The sequence below is a fragment of the Balearica regulorum genome, chromosome 1, assembly GCF_011004875.1.
Source record: "Balearica regulorum gibbericeps isolate bBalReg1 chromosome 1, bBalReg1.pri, whole genome shotgun sequence".
NCBI lineage: Eukaryota > Metazoa > Chordata > Aves > Gruiformes > Gruidae > Balearica > Balearica regulorum.
In genome coordinates this window covers 35,447,775-35,462,415 of record NC_046184.1, presented here as the reverse complement: position 1 = coordinate 35,462,415, position 14,641 = coordinate 35,447,775, and the positions used below count along the sequence as shown (strand labels likewise).

General features: G+C 40.5%; 1 protein-coding gene and 1 long non-coding RNA gene across 6 annotated transcripts in view; one reads left to right on the top strand and one right to left on the bottom strand.

Annotated features, from left to right (window-relative positions):
- Positions 1 to 1,716, top strand: part of LRIG3 (leucine rich repeats and immunoglobulin like domains 3) — a 45,065-nt gene extending 43,349 nt beyond the window's left edge. For all 3 annotated transcript variants that reach the window (XM_075745419.1, XM_075745431.1, XM_075745409.1), the window contains one exon: positions 1,009 to 1,716. In XM_075745419.1, coding sequence (XP_075601534.1) covers positions 1,009 to 1,253 — 245 coding nt within the window. In that variant the 3' untranslated portion in view covers positions 1,254 to 1,716. The remainder of the gene's footprint in view (positions 1 to 1,008) is intronic.
- LOC142600517 (uncharacterized) overlaps positions 1 to 14,641 on the bottom strand; it is a 634,685-nt gene that overhangs the window by 171,286 nt on the left and 448,758 nt on the right. The window lies entirely within an intron of this gene.

The window sequence follows — 14,641 nt, the reverse complement described above, 5'->3', positions numbered from 1 at the left end:
CCTTGTCCAAATCCATTTTTAGTAACTTCTCAGATTACAGTTTTACGTGAGACCTTTGCTTCTAGCAACTAAGCAAAATTTGAAATATGGCTTTTTGGGTGCAAAATTTATTAATGATTGTAGTGTTGAGTTGTTATTAATAAAAACTGAGTTCTTCAAAATCAGCCTGTGGCACGTTGTTCTCTGAAAGTAGGTCTTCTGAGTGTCACTTACAGACACTATGACTTGCAATGGGCATATCTTCAGTGAAAAAAGGCCCTTCTTGCAGAGGCATTGACTCTAATACCTTCCCAGTGGTGAAGAGTGGCAGGCACACTAATTATTTTCTGGCTAGTGAATCCAGGCAATTATTAATAAAGATTCAATTGAAATGCCAAATTCTCTTTGGGCTACGTCTGTTCTAGCCAGTTGTGGGCAAAGACATGAACAGGTGTGAATGGAGAATTCAGCTGGTGGGACCTTTATGATGAGAGATGCTAGTGAGAAAAAGATTGGTTTAGCATTCTGATTGCACAGTGGGAGGATGTGGTATAATCCTATACAGGTTGGGTTTTTTCATTTTTTTAAATTCTTGCTGAACTGCATGGCACATTTCACATGCCATTCATTCACAGAAGAACAAAATAGGAAGTCTGTTCTGACTTTTGCATTATAAAGTGTCTGGTGATATGTTTGCAGTTTGGTCCATGTGCCCACCTCCCCCCTCACCACCTTTGCCTAAGGAAAATGATCATGGGAGTAGTCGTGAAAACAAAAGTAATGGAGTGTGGCTATACATTTACTTTGGAAATGCTTTTAATGTCTCGAGTGGCAGAATGTTGCCTTATGCATGTGATCACACGGATATTTTCTTTTAAGGTGTAAAACAACAGTTAAGTAAAATCAAACTTTGGTGAACTTTTGCTTGTATCTATCCTTGGCTTGCATTCTAGAGTGCAGCCCGTAGTGAGACACAAAACTGTTAGCATCAGTATTTCTGTATGTACTTACTCATTTACTGTCTTTCAGGAACATTTGGAAAGCCGCTATGGAGGCCTCAGCTGGACTCTCTCTCAAGTTGTAGACAGCCAGTAAATTGCCAACCAAAAACCTCCCATAATAATCCTCATGCCTCACTGGACTTCAATGCAGAGGCACATGAAGATGGAAAGGAAAGGACAGTTTCTAGAGGAGAAAATAGCATTTATACTTACAAACAGTCCTTTGAAAACTTTAGGACTTCAACTTTCCAGTCCTGTGATTTGGATACATAGCTCCTTTTGGACCTGCCATTGATTTCTGGAACCAAAAAATATTTTGACATACTACTACCTCAGTGTGGGATTTTATTTAAAAGGGAATAAGGAAAGAAAGAAGGGAAGAAAGAAACCACGTGATGCTATGAATTCAGAACAAATAAATGCATTTTTATTCAAATAAAGCATAATTGCCAAAATGCTCTATGTTTTTATACAGGGAGAACATTCCTTATAAAAATACTATATTTCTAATTATTTTATAGCTTTGTTTTATGCAAATAATATCTTTTGTAAATTAATGGTGTAAATAATACAGCATATGTATTTCTATGTCAGACTTCATTTTATTGAAACGAGTAGTAATCATTCTGATTTTGTACTGTTACTTGTACCTTTTTACAAATGGAAACTCCATGCTCTTTGCAGGTATCATGCATCTTATTTGCACATTACTTTTAATAAAATATGCTGCCATGTGGTCTGTGGCCCACATATAGTGTATGAAGAATGAAAAATGTGAATTATGTTTGTAGATAGAGGAATGTTGCATTTTTAGGTGCCTTCTGTTGCATGTCTACACCTTTATTGGACTAAGACTTGTATCTCTCGATTTACTGTGTTATATATGTTCAGCTTCTAAGAGCAGGTGTGGTCCTGCCACAGCTTCTGGTGGCTGGTAAGGTGGGTTGAAGCTCTTTGTGCTGCAAGAAGTATGCGAATCTTCCACTTTTGTGAATTCCCACTATCATCAGATGTGTGTGCACGCGTTCTCATTTTTCATGCACATAAGGCTGTAGTACCAACACTCTCCCCATGCCTGTGTGCAAATAGTGTGCGTGCATCTGGTGGAGGGTATGCACAGTAGATGCACAAATCCGTATCAAGCTATTTAGTAAAAGAAGAAAAAAGGCACTGGATGTCTGCCTGGTAGCATCACTCGTTTTCTAAGTGGCTTACTGTTAAGCGTTTGCCAAATATGCAGAGCATGCCCCAGTCTTTGCTTTCCCATACCCTTTCTCCTTTTTTGCTTCTGCAACCACTTCCACGCCCAACATAAGAAGGTAATCCAAGTGCAAGATAATGTTTTCTTTGGTTTAACTCATTTTTCTGATCCTTATTCAGCTGCCCTTTTCTGGTTATAGATGAGATCTGCGCTTTATTCAATTGCTCAGTCAAGTTGAGCTATTAGAAATTCTTGCTGGATTAAATTTGCAGTAACGAACCCAATGCCTTTAACTATACGAAGTCAGAGAGGATTGCTTACTATAAAATGGTAATTTAAGTGAAAACAGTGTATTTTGGTTTTCTGTGTACAGATGCTTACTAGTTTAAAAAGCTGTGAATCCTCTTGTCATCGCTGCATTAAAACAGCAAGACTCCAAAGTGATTAATGTTACAGGACATTGTTTTTTTACATCTGTCTGCTTTGAAGGTGCAAACTTACATGGCTGCCGAATCATTTCTTTTAAACTAAATTAAAAGCAGCTGTTAGAGTAGACCATCACTGACATCATGGCTGAAGCTAGAGCAAAGGTTTTGCTGCCTGGTGGAGCTGAGCTAAGGGCTTTTTGTTGTTTGTAGCCAGAAACCTGGTACCCAGATTGCGATGCAATTTCCCTTTAATTTAGGCGCCAGTATTAGAGACAGGAAGTTAATCCGTCCTTAGTCACTGGTGGTCTAAGTGTAGAGAATGGATTCTGCGTGCTTTAGTTGATCATATTGCCAGATTTTCTGACTCTGACTATTAATTTGTCTTCATTGCTGCCAGATGTGCTGATGCGGTGACAGACATTGATATGGGTATTTGATTATAATTAAGTGCATTTTGAAAGAGATTAATTTTTCCTGAGTTAAGCACAAAGCTATAAGTCAATAAGGCAAGAAATCTTAAATTTGATTAACTCAATAACTCTCCTTTTTCTTCCCCCCGCAGTGACCCTAGCCTTTTTAGGGGTAGGAGAGCTGGGGCCTTGATAGCTTGTGTTTGTAACCAGACATTGCTTTCTGACATATCTATAAAACCAAAGCAAGTTAAAAACAGTAAGCACATCTTTCATTCCAGAATTAATGTTTATCCTTAAGACTCCATGTTAAAGGTCTGTCATGAAAAACAAGCTTTAAATTTATTTTCTTTAGGGGGAGGAAGGTTGGGAACAGTGGCAATGTCATTTTATTCCTTTTTCATTTTCTTCCTTAAAGACACTTTTTTGACTCACTGTTCGAGAGTATAAAGATCCTAATCTTCCAAGGACATGGATCTCTGTACCCAAATACATGTTCAGGGTCAGTGACTGAATTTTAAGCGCTTCCCATCAAGTTTCATTTAGCATCCTAAAAATACAAATGACTAAAATTTGATTTGATGCCTTAAATACCCAGAAATGGAAACGAACGCTCCCGAGTCCTCTTTTCTGCCAGCGTGAGTTTTCATGTTTAATAAGTTGATTGTGCTTAAATACAGTGGCAATCTGTAAATTGCTAGATATTTGCAGTATCTTAGTAGTTCTTTTTAAGACCGCTGATGTAACCAAACATCTGTTTTAAAGGCTTGCAAGTGTTTCTTTCATTTTTTTCTTTTTTTCTTTCCTCTTTCCCCCTCTGAAGATCCAGGCGTTAGGGAGCTGGTAGTTTGATATTTACACAGCTGAAAGCCAAATTGTAAGTTAATGTGATGGGGAAATAAGTTGCGGTCTCAGTGAGTAAAGCTTACGCTGCATCTCAGAGTCTCAGAATGAGAAGCAAGTGTTGCTGAATGACAAAACGGACATTTTGCAGTTTTATGACCAGCGGCAACTGGAATCTTGTCATGGGCTGACTTAAAGCATGTGAAATGTTCTTTAAAGGCAGCATCCTCTTAATGCTTCACGCAACAAAATGTTTTACTCGGTGACTCATACAAACAATTGCTGAGGTTTAGTTTCTCCAGGCCCTGAATAATAATTGTAATAATTTTAGACAGATAAATGGAGTTACTTGTTTACCAGAATCTCTCTGGAGCAAACATTTCCTAACTGAATAACCTAAGTGGTGTCTCTGAGATGGCACTGGGGGATACCTGTGTAATTTCTTTACTGAAGGCTGTTACTATTTCAAACGCATAAATCCTTAAGGAATGCTACAGTATTTCAGGCTAAATGCTTTCATTTAGAATTCTTTACTTAACTGTAAATGGATTTTGACTGTGCCACAATGGCAAAGAGTCAGGCTCAAGCTTTCTGCTGAAGAAGATTGCTACTTTTCCAACTGAGCACCCATTAGTGTCTACAAACATTTCCTCAGTCTCGGGGATCTCTTGAACATTTAAGTCTTATTCCTTGAACTGTTTCAAAGAAGCTTAAAAATAAGACTTAAGATTCAAGAGCCATTAAACATTTGCAAAGATTTATACTGCAAACATTTGTGTTCTGCCAACCTCACAAGCCAGGACCATAATTGGGGAGCCTGTTTCTTTTCAAGTATAAATGTAAGCAGAATTTTTACTTGTTACTGGCAAGACTTCGTCGTGGATGTGACAAGAAGTTTTACTTTCTCGGGGAAGTCTTCCCCCTTTTTTTCTAACTTTGCATATTGCTTTGTCACAGAGAATGTGCCTGGCTAGTTGGATATTAGTTTAGCAGCTATGTGAAATTATTTTATTCAGAAAATAAGGGGGGACTGGGGAGCCTCAACTGGTTCAGTGAAGGGGGGGAACCGATGTATAACAAGGCGCAGTTCTTGTACGTACAGTTTTACTCAGATGAAGATCTTACCAGATACCTTCTTTGGTTATATTTTGGGGAAGTGTTAACAGCAGGGAATAAAAGCCATAGTGCCTTTGCTCACTCGACTGTGGTGAGAAGTGCTTCCCATGGTGGTTGTGCCTGAGAACTCGGGTTCAGCAGTTGGGCTGAAACAGCACGTGCGCATCCTATTGCTTACCAAAAGGCAGAGGAGCCCTCTCCCTTTCCCCTTCTTGTTTTTTCTCTTGCGGCTCAATACCACTCCCATGTACTTTGGGGACTTTCTTTGGTGACCCACACTACTCTGTTTCCAGTTTCTTTATTTGCCCTCTCACTCTGGTTACAGGCTGGACAAACTTCTTCAGTTCGCAGAGCACAGCGTAGCTGAAGGCAGTAAGTCAGTAGTGGTTGGGTGCCGGAGGGAAGATAGGCTAGCCGCAGCTTCAGGAAGCTCTTGGCATGAATATGCAGCAAATGCATAGTTGAGGAAATGTACAATATATTTGTAATACAACAAAGGTATTCCCATGCTCTTCGCAATACTTGTTGTGTATTTAATTCCACTTATCATCTGTGCTCTAAAATGCCAAAAGCAGCTATGCACTGGAGAGCACGTCACCTGGAGAGCTATGTCTTACTGCATCTAAAAATCTCCTTTTCTGGCAGACAAAACCCAAAATCCATTTGTTATGCTGTGTTTGTGTTCAAAACTAAATATTGGTGGTGCAATGCATAGTTTCCCAGAGTCGTGTGGTCCATGGGGTCCACTGTGTCGGAATGTCTGTGATCAATGTGACTCAAGAATGCCTTGGGACAACAGGACCTGAGAGCGAAGTTGGTAGTAATTTAAGTTCACTGCTTGTAAAACAAATTTAGGCTTTGTGACTTGAGTCCAGGATTTTATTTCCCACACAACAGAGAACAGAACCATAAATTACTCTAGATTATGGACTACTGATAGCCACTTCAGCGTGATCGCTTTTCCTCAGCCATCAACGAGTGCTTTCGTGTTACACCCACTGACCATGGGCTCTTCACCAACAAATGCAATGCAGCAGTTGGTCTGAGCACCTGTATGTTCTGTGTTCTGAAATGAAGCGTGACTAGTTTTAAACCCTGTGAATTTCAGATATGATAGCACTGGAAATTAAGGTTTTACTTACTTGACAGAGGTGATAAGACACCCTGAATATAAGACAGGCTTTAAGATTTTGCAGGCCTTTGCTTCGAAAGCCTTGTATGCAGCATGGTCTAAAGACCTCTTCATTTGCCATAGCAGTGTGCATCCTACTTATTTTCAGCACTTCCTTTGTAGATGTGCATGGGGAAGCTGTGATTTATGGTTTGGGTCCACTGCTGGATAATCAAAATCCAGATATTGATTACAGAGCCATTTGAAATAACATCTTGAACAGTGAGGCTTCAGTTTCTTTTACAGCAAAACAATGCAAAACCACATCAGTTCCTATCTAGTTAAATTACTTTTGGCACTAATCCTGGTGTCCAGTCTACTTGTTTTAGAAATCTACTGAAAAAGACCATAACGGAGATATTGACACTGATGTCCTCAGGTTTTGGTTATGCCTCTCTCTTCTGTTTTGCATTGCTATAACATGGAGAATTTGGGGCTCTGGCCTCCATTCATCAACAAATGGTGAGGTTTCATGCTGATTTTCTTAGATGTGCCAGCACTTGAAGGCATATCTAATTCTGTCCTGCTGCTAACGTGGTGGCACACCACATGTAAGGGAAGTAGTCAGAGCTACTGTAGGTCAGAGCTACCGAGATACTCTGAAGTGAATGCAGGGGAGGAAGGCTGGAGTTCCTGTCATATCATGAAGTGGTTTGGAATAATCCCCTTGTTCCAAGGGAATAACTTGTGCAGATTTTAATGTTTATTCCTCGTAACACGGTTCAATAAGTTTATCAAGGAGTTACAGCTGCCACTCTATCAGCCCTTGAATGGGGCAGCTGTGCCGTTTTCTGCAGGATACAGGGTACGTTTGAGCTGCAGATACTCGGTGAGTTACTTGTTTGATGCTCAGCCCGCATATGGCAGAACTGTTTCTGGGAAAGAGCCGTCCGGCTGGCAGGGAGAACTCCATCTGAAGAGATACCACATTTTCCCCAGAAATGTTTGAGGAGTTTTTGAAACTAGTTTTCAATCTCATTGTGATTCTAAACTCTTAGAAATAACCAGAAAGACTTGGTCCTTCGTTTGGCCTCGCTGCGCTCATGGCTCGCCTTTTTGCATGCAGAAAGATATTGTAGACTATTGGCTGACATAGTTGAAAAGCAGAGAGCTCACACAAAAAGAAATATTTGATCCACTGGTACCACAAGAGTAACTGGTAACAAACGAGGCTTTTGTTCAATAGGTTTTTAACATCTGTGGCTCACTAGCACAGCAATGAAGAAGCTACTATTTGAGTAAGTGATAGAAGACCTACATAAGCAAGCCAGCTCTCATAACTGAAACTAGCTACTCTTGGCTTAAAATAAACTGTACTTGCACTGCTACCTGCTGCGGGTCTGTATGCCAACAGCTTTAAGAAAGCATCAGTGGTACAGCAGCCAGCTGCCCAGAGCCTGCCTTCTGCCGCACGCTGATCCGATGCTGTATTAGCGTGAACTTCTTTCTCTATTAACCTTCCCTCAGGAAAAGGGGAAAACACGGCCCCATTGTAATTAGCTTACACAGCCTTCCGTGTAAGCTAAAGAATGGAAAGTGTCAGGGGCACTCGCAGCAGCCTCGTAGGTATTTGCTGTAAGTAGGGAAAAGTTAATCTGCTCTCAGATTTTGGCAAGGGGACAAAGACCTATGTGTAAAATAGTACCTAGAATGAATTAAATTTCACCTAACTGTGACCACACAGTAGGCAGAGTAGCGAAATGTTGGCAATGATGGAAAATATGACTAATCAGAAAGCTGTATTAATGAATAAAATTACGCTTGAATGTAAACTGAGGTTCTTAAGTGCCTCGTTTTAAAAACGCGCTTGTTTATTGCTCTATAGCTTGCGACAATTGTGTTATTTATTTCACCTACCAGCACAGTTTAGCAGTTTCTTCTGACATAGCATTTTCACTCAAAGTAGTTTTAAAAGAAAAAAAGATGAAATCAAAAAGTGATGCTGAGCCACGGAACTTGTTTTACTAAATTGCTTAAATCAGAACATGAAAAAAATTCTGAAAAAATGGAAAAGCTTTGATTTCTCACTCTGAAACTACTTGTTGATGCAAAATTACTTTTATTTTTAAATTCTGGCTTTTCCGTTCAGAACTGTAATACAGAGTGCAGAGCCCTTTGGGTTATCAGGGCAACACAGACCAGGCGCAGAGACTGGCGTGGGCAGAGTTGTTGCTCATTCTCTCCCGGCCGCACATCCCTCTTCCCAAATCCATTTGATCTGAGTTTGGCAGGTCCCTGCGGATTGATTCTCATTGCTGCCAGAGCATGTTTCTCTTCCTGATTTCTCCTTAGCACTTCTGACTCATCAAGTTTCTGTGGTGGTAAAGAGTCAGGCTTAATGTTTTTCCTGTGTGAGTAGAAATGTGCCCGTCTCTGTACACTTTGAGAATGGTAGGAAGTTGATTCCTCCACTTTCTGCATAACCCGAGGTGGGTTTGCTTCTGAACAAGCACCGAGTGGACTCTCCAGAGGTGCTGCCACGTGTGCTGCGGGCAGGGGAGCCGCAACGAGAGGGGTGACCCCCACCTTGGGGCATGCCTTCCTCCAGCAGATCTCAAACAGCACCTCAGATTCAGGAGCTGTGCGAGCACCGCATAAATCATCCCCCCTTTTGGACCAAAGTGCAAATAAAAGGCTGCGTCACACAGTCATCTCTCAAATAAGGCAGCTGAGGAAACTTCTTAAAGTTTGTAAAGTTTGATCAACTCCATTTCCTTTTAAAAAAGCCACCACCTGAAACAGCACCATGTTGCAGGATGATGGAAGTCATATTCAGCGCTCCCAAATACCGTCAGCTATCTTCCCTGCTTTCTTCGACATCTTACTGTCTTGCAGAGAAAATGTTCAGTAAGCAATCAGAAAAGCAAGTTATTGTAGGTGCAGAGGCTGAGGAGAGGGATCTGGGAAAGACATTCCCAGCTCTTTCCTCCACCCAAACCTTTCCATCTCTTCGACAGTGTTGGACCTCTTTTCTCTTCACAAAAGATTCTTAAATGGAAAAGTAGGGATTTGTTCATATAGTTCATAGCAATTACAAAGTAACTATTATATAAATTTGATGGGCATTTTTTTTTTTTTTTAATGAGGTCTTTCACAAAGGAGTTTTGAGCCTATGTGGGCGTCCTGTTTAAGCTTCATATTTTCCCCAGAAAAAAAAAAAACAACAAACCAACAACAAAAAACCCCCAAAACCCCAGAAAAAGGTCTGCTTTTTAGGGCCAGGTGTTTTATATAGCTAAGTTAAAACATGCCTGGAAAGGCTATGATTATTCTCCTGTCTGAAAAGTAATGCACCTTTATTTTTCTTCCCCCCTCCCCCCCTGTAACACTTATATCCCTTTAAACATGTTGTTTATTTCTAATGTTTTCTGTTTGTGAATCTCCCACCACCATTTGTTTCTTTGAAAGACTGGATTCAAAAGTGGACATTGGTTTCCTCCTCTTCCTCAAATATTCTTACAGATGTTGCTGTAAATCAATTACAGGGCTGACATAGCATTTGGCTGCCTGACAAATCTGCCATAATAACGCAGCTCAGTAAAATGTGGAATTTCTGAGGTACTGCTTGTAACTTTTTCAATGCTGTTGTAAATTCCCAGCCATGTCAGTGCAGGTGGAAACAAAGTCATAAATAAAGCGTACATGTGTGTGCACGCACGTGTATGTAGAGGGTGGGGAGTAGAGATTGCATGTACTCATTCTTCCTAAAGAGTTCCCTAGGTGGTTCACCACTTCCATGATTTAATTCAGCTACTTGAAGCGAATTAAATAAAGAAATCCCTTCATTAAAATCAAAATAATCTTGCTAACAAAGTTTTAGAGACAGAATGCGTATGCAAGCAAGTAGGCTGTTGCTGCTACGGGTACGAGCTGGCCCTGGTAAGCTGTGCCAAGCTTCACAACAGTGCTTCAGGTAATGATGAAAGAGCCATTCCAGCTACCCACCATGAGCTGCTGCTTCCCAGGGGACTGAGCCGAGCTGCCCCTTGTCTGCAAGAGAAATCAGCAGCGAGCTGGAGCCCTGCGGTGATGGTTTGCAGCGCCGGGCAAGGACGGGATATGCATTGTCCTGGCATCTTTTGCTTTCCTGTTTCCTTGTGCGATCAGTTCCAAGAGGCAAGACGTTTGGATATTTCTTTTTTTTCCTTTTGTCTTAGGCCACTTAAAGGTAGGTCATGTTTAGCCACACAGCTAATCCGACGGAATGGTCCGTGCTGACGAGGCGGCTCCCATCCATCCAGCCTGGCTGTCCGTGCCGATCCTTCTGCCTCCCCTGCGGGAGCTGGCCTTCCCCTGAACACCTGCTGAGCCTGGCGAGGAGTTAGACCGTCCCTCCCCCAAAAATAAATGGTTTCTGGCTGCTCCCTTTGAATCCATGAGTGTAGGACTACTCGGGAGTTGTTACACAATAGCTGGGGGCAAAACATTTGGAGGTATCTTACAGAGAATTTGATGTCTGGTTCTGCTGAACTACCTGAGAGGAAAGCTGGGCTCTGGGAACGCTGATTTTATGAATATCGCCTCTTTTTACAATCAATGCTAGGAAATACTACTGCTAAACAACCAAATGATAAGCTCAGCCTAAGAACCTCCTTCTTAGTTATTATTTCAATCATCACTAGAGAAACGTGATTTAGAATGAAATACCAAGTTGTGGTACACAATAATATTTATAGTCCACAGATACAGTGACTAACACTGAGCTGCACACAAAACTACCATTAAAAGAATGTTTATTTTCAGTTGAAGACTTTAAAATCAGCTACTGATAAAGGTAAAAATGAGCATTTGGCCTTCTCAATATCTTCATGCACTTTCTGTCTTTAGCTGCCTGGAAACAAGCAATTTCTTAGATACGGTAATGTATGTATATTGTATTTTCACTTCTTAAATTTATTTCAGATACAGTCTGCTCACTAATATGCAACAAGACCGTCAACTAGCAAGGATTATTAGACTTTAAAATTTGCAGAATAAATCAGCTAACTTAATTGGAAGTCTAAACAGTAAGTATTCTAATTTTTTCTGCTATCTACTGTTTTATGGTTATCAGTATTTATACCAGCATTTCCCAAACAGAGCACGCTTAAACCTAAGGTCCTCTCATCTATCAAAGTATTTGATTTAAGGGAAAATTTATAATTCTATTCTCAGCAGACTTCAAAATCAGCCTACTTTTAAAGATTTTTATTATACTGCGTGTTGCAAAATGGCACACTTAAGAACTGGATCTTCTATAACATAAAACCAGTTGGTCCGAAAGGTGATCGGAAATAGTATAATTTCCCTTAAGTGATAAAGTTGTAGCTCCTGCTGCTGCTCCTGGTCCCGGTTTTGTGTCAGTGCCGAGAAGCCACACAAGACGAGCTCCCTCTCGGCGAGGTTGCTGCCTTGGGCCTCCAGCTTGCACAGGAAAGGCAAAGGTTAAAATATGGACGAGGTGGATTGTGGTGCCTCGTTTGGTTTTGTCAGGAGCTTAGGGTGGGAAGACTCAATAAATGCAGAGGGGAGCAAATATAGGAAAAGAGAAGGAGAATGACCAGGGAGGAGAGTGTGCGTGAGGAATACGACGAGTGGGCCACATAGATATCCACAGACTGGGAGAAACAGGGATGATCAGCTACCAAAAAACCCCTGAGAAATTCCCAACAAAACAGCAGAAAGTCTGACTGGCTCCTCTCTGCAGCTGTCCCCCTAGGCTGGAGGTTGGGCCAGGAGGAAAGAGAACAGAAAGTTGGACATTTGTCCTACTGCCACAAGGGGGGGTCTACTCTGCTCATTTCGAGTGCTTTTGAAGAAAGTTAAATTAAACTGTACTGCCATAGATCATTATGGCCTTGTTTGAAGTCAATGGTAATATTCCTACTTACATTAAGGTTTTATTAGTGTTCTAGCAGTTAAGTGTAGGAGTACTGGAGAGGCTGGTAATAGTGCAATGGAACACTGGGTTTAGATCTTTCTATTAAAATGATCTCATTTCTCATTAATCCAGCCAGCAATTAATTGGCACTTACAACTAATGAAAATAAATCAATTTGATCAACATTCAAAATGTGTCATTTCTCAGAAATCTGAATCTTAATGAAAAGCAAGAACATACTCTGACAGTTTAGCTTGTCTGATCTCCATTCTGTTCACATTAAATGTTAGTTGTTTAAAGCACGTGAATAATTTCAATTACACTGTACCAATTTAACTTTCTAGCCTTAAACCTGAAATGATATATAAAGAAGTGAAAGGAAAAAAGCCTCAGCTTTCCCCAGAAAGTATCTAAGCAAATACAGTCATATTCAGACCACCTACATGTCCAGTGTTGTTGCTGCAATAGCTCCTGCATCTAAGTTCGAGAATACAAGAAAGCATTTCCGCTGCGGACTATCCAGAGGTTCAGGAACCTTTCTCTCCATACAGGCAGGTTATGACTAGATGACTTTTTTTTTTTACCCCAAACTTGCACATTGTTGGAATTTACCTCATGGTGCTTCTATTGCCTAGAAGTAAGGCATCTATGTAACCATCCAGCCTTTCCTCAGTGATAATGGTGAGAACAACCACTGGTGCTCCTCCAGGCCTTTCCTACAACCGGCATTGCCAGGAGGAGGTTTGGCTGATCAGTCTCTCTCCCTTCACAGGGAACCTCCGTGACCACAGGGAGTGGATATGTAACTGCTAGATGGTAAAGCTGGGTGAAATGAATCCCCAAACAATGGTAGGTGGTTGAAAATGCCCTGAAGGTAGCACCTACCACATATGACCTGAGAGATGCATTAGTCTGAATCCTAGTTGTGTTTGGCAGAAAACATTCTTTTTATCAATGTATTTTCACAGAGTTAAAGTCTCTTCAAAACAGTGGTCTTGTTTTTCTTGTTTATGTCCCTTTTGCTTTCAACTGAGATGCTTATGAAAGAAACATGGTCTTTTCTCCAAGTTTTTAATTGCCTGAATTATAAACCTCAGGTGGAAATGTTTGCCACACTGCCATGCTTGGATATTTATGAAACGCCTCTCTGTCTCTATCTGTGTCCTGACATGAAGCTAAGGCCAAGCAGGCAAAAGCAGGTTATTCTTTGAAAGGGTCAGTCCTTCGGTAATCAGAGGCAGCTTCACAGCTGCCTGCAGAGCATTCCCCAGATCCGGGTTATTTCAGCCCTCAGGTCCAGCTTTCTGCACCAGATGCTTCTTTCTTCTGTCTTCCTCACACTCGTCATGATTTCACAAATCAGGCAGGTGGCTTTGCCCTGCAGCTGCGGGATTAATCTGTGTTAGCTCAATAGGTGCTTACTTCTAGCTTTTGGTTTTGTTTTGATTTTTGCTTTTGCTTATTTGGTGAAGAGTTTTGTCCTTATGTATTGTGCAGCCAGCATCATCTAAAGGGAATTAGTTTTCTCACAACAGAATGCTTTGAGTTTCCTATTAATACTTCCTTAATTGAAAACGTTGTTCAAACCCCTCGTCAGCCGAGCACAAAACCACCTAGAGATACAAGAAATTGTACAGATTGAGAAAGAAAGTTTAATTCTTTTTTTTTTTTTTTTTTGATTCATTCTATCATTCCTGAAACACTTGACAAGAGAGCTTTAAGGGAAGCATTGTCATCCTTGCCTTGCAGAGGCTTGCTGAGCCCACCAGGTCCAGATGGCCCTTTGGAAGTGCCTGTGTTTCTGTAATGACAATGAAATGTGCTTGGGGCAGACACCTAGGCAAACATCTTGGGTTAGCAAGAATTGCTCCTGGGCTTTTGCTTTGCGTAGCTCTTCTCACACATGATGGAGAAACTACTTTATCGCTCACATACATTGAGAAATGTTGTATTCGTGTGTGAGGTTCTAACAGCTAGGATTTCAGTATTAAATTGGATGGAACTATAAACTCTTTGTTTAAGCACATAAATGTGAAAACAGGCACAGTTTTTATCACATATCCCCCAAAGACCTAATATATTCACTCTGATTATGAATCCTGAGAAGTGAGCCCAAAGAACATGAGGCAGTATTGTATTTAATTTACCATTTTGTTATAAAATGTTCCACTATGAAGGTATTTATTCTGTAAGTTTGAATGGAAAAAAGATGTTTTGCTGCTGGAAACTCTTATAACTTTATACTACCACCCAGATAAATAAACAAAAGATAAGGTGTTTCTTAAGAAACAGAATGGAAAGAGAGATTAACAAATTTTTTTTTTTTCCACAGAAAATACTGTTTCATATCAACAAATCCTGAAGAAATTGTTGACCTTTTGAAATAGCTGCAGAGTGAAAAAAGTAATTTTATTTTACTTTCTTTGTTTTTTTCATAAGTTTGAATCTTCAATTTTAGTTTCCTTTAGTGAAATTTTAAGGTGCTTCCCAACCAGTGTCTTCAAATTTTCAGAAATATCCAAACATCATTATCAGTTTGTCTGATGAAGCAGAAATCTCTGATGCTCTGACACATCAAAAGCTTGTCTTTCATATGTCAGAAAGATTCACTCCTAGCATCGGTAAACTTGTG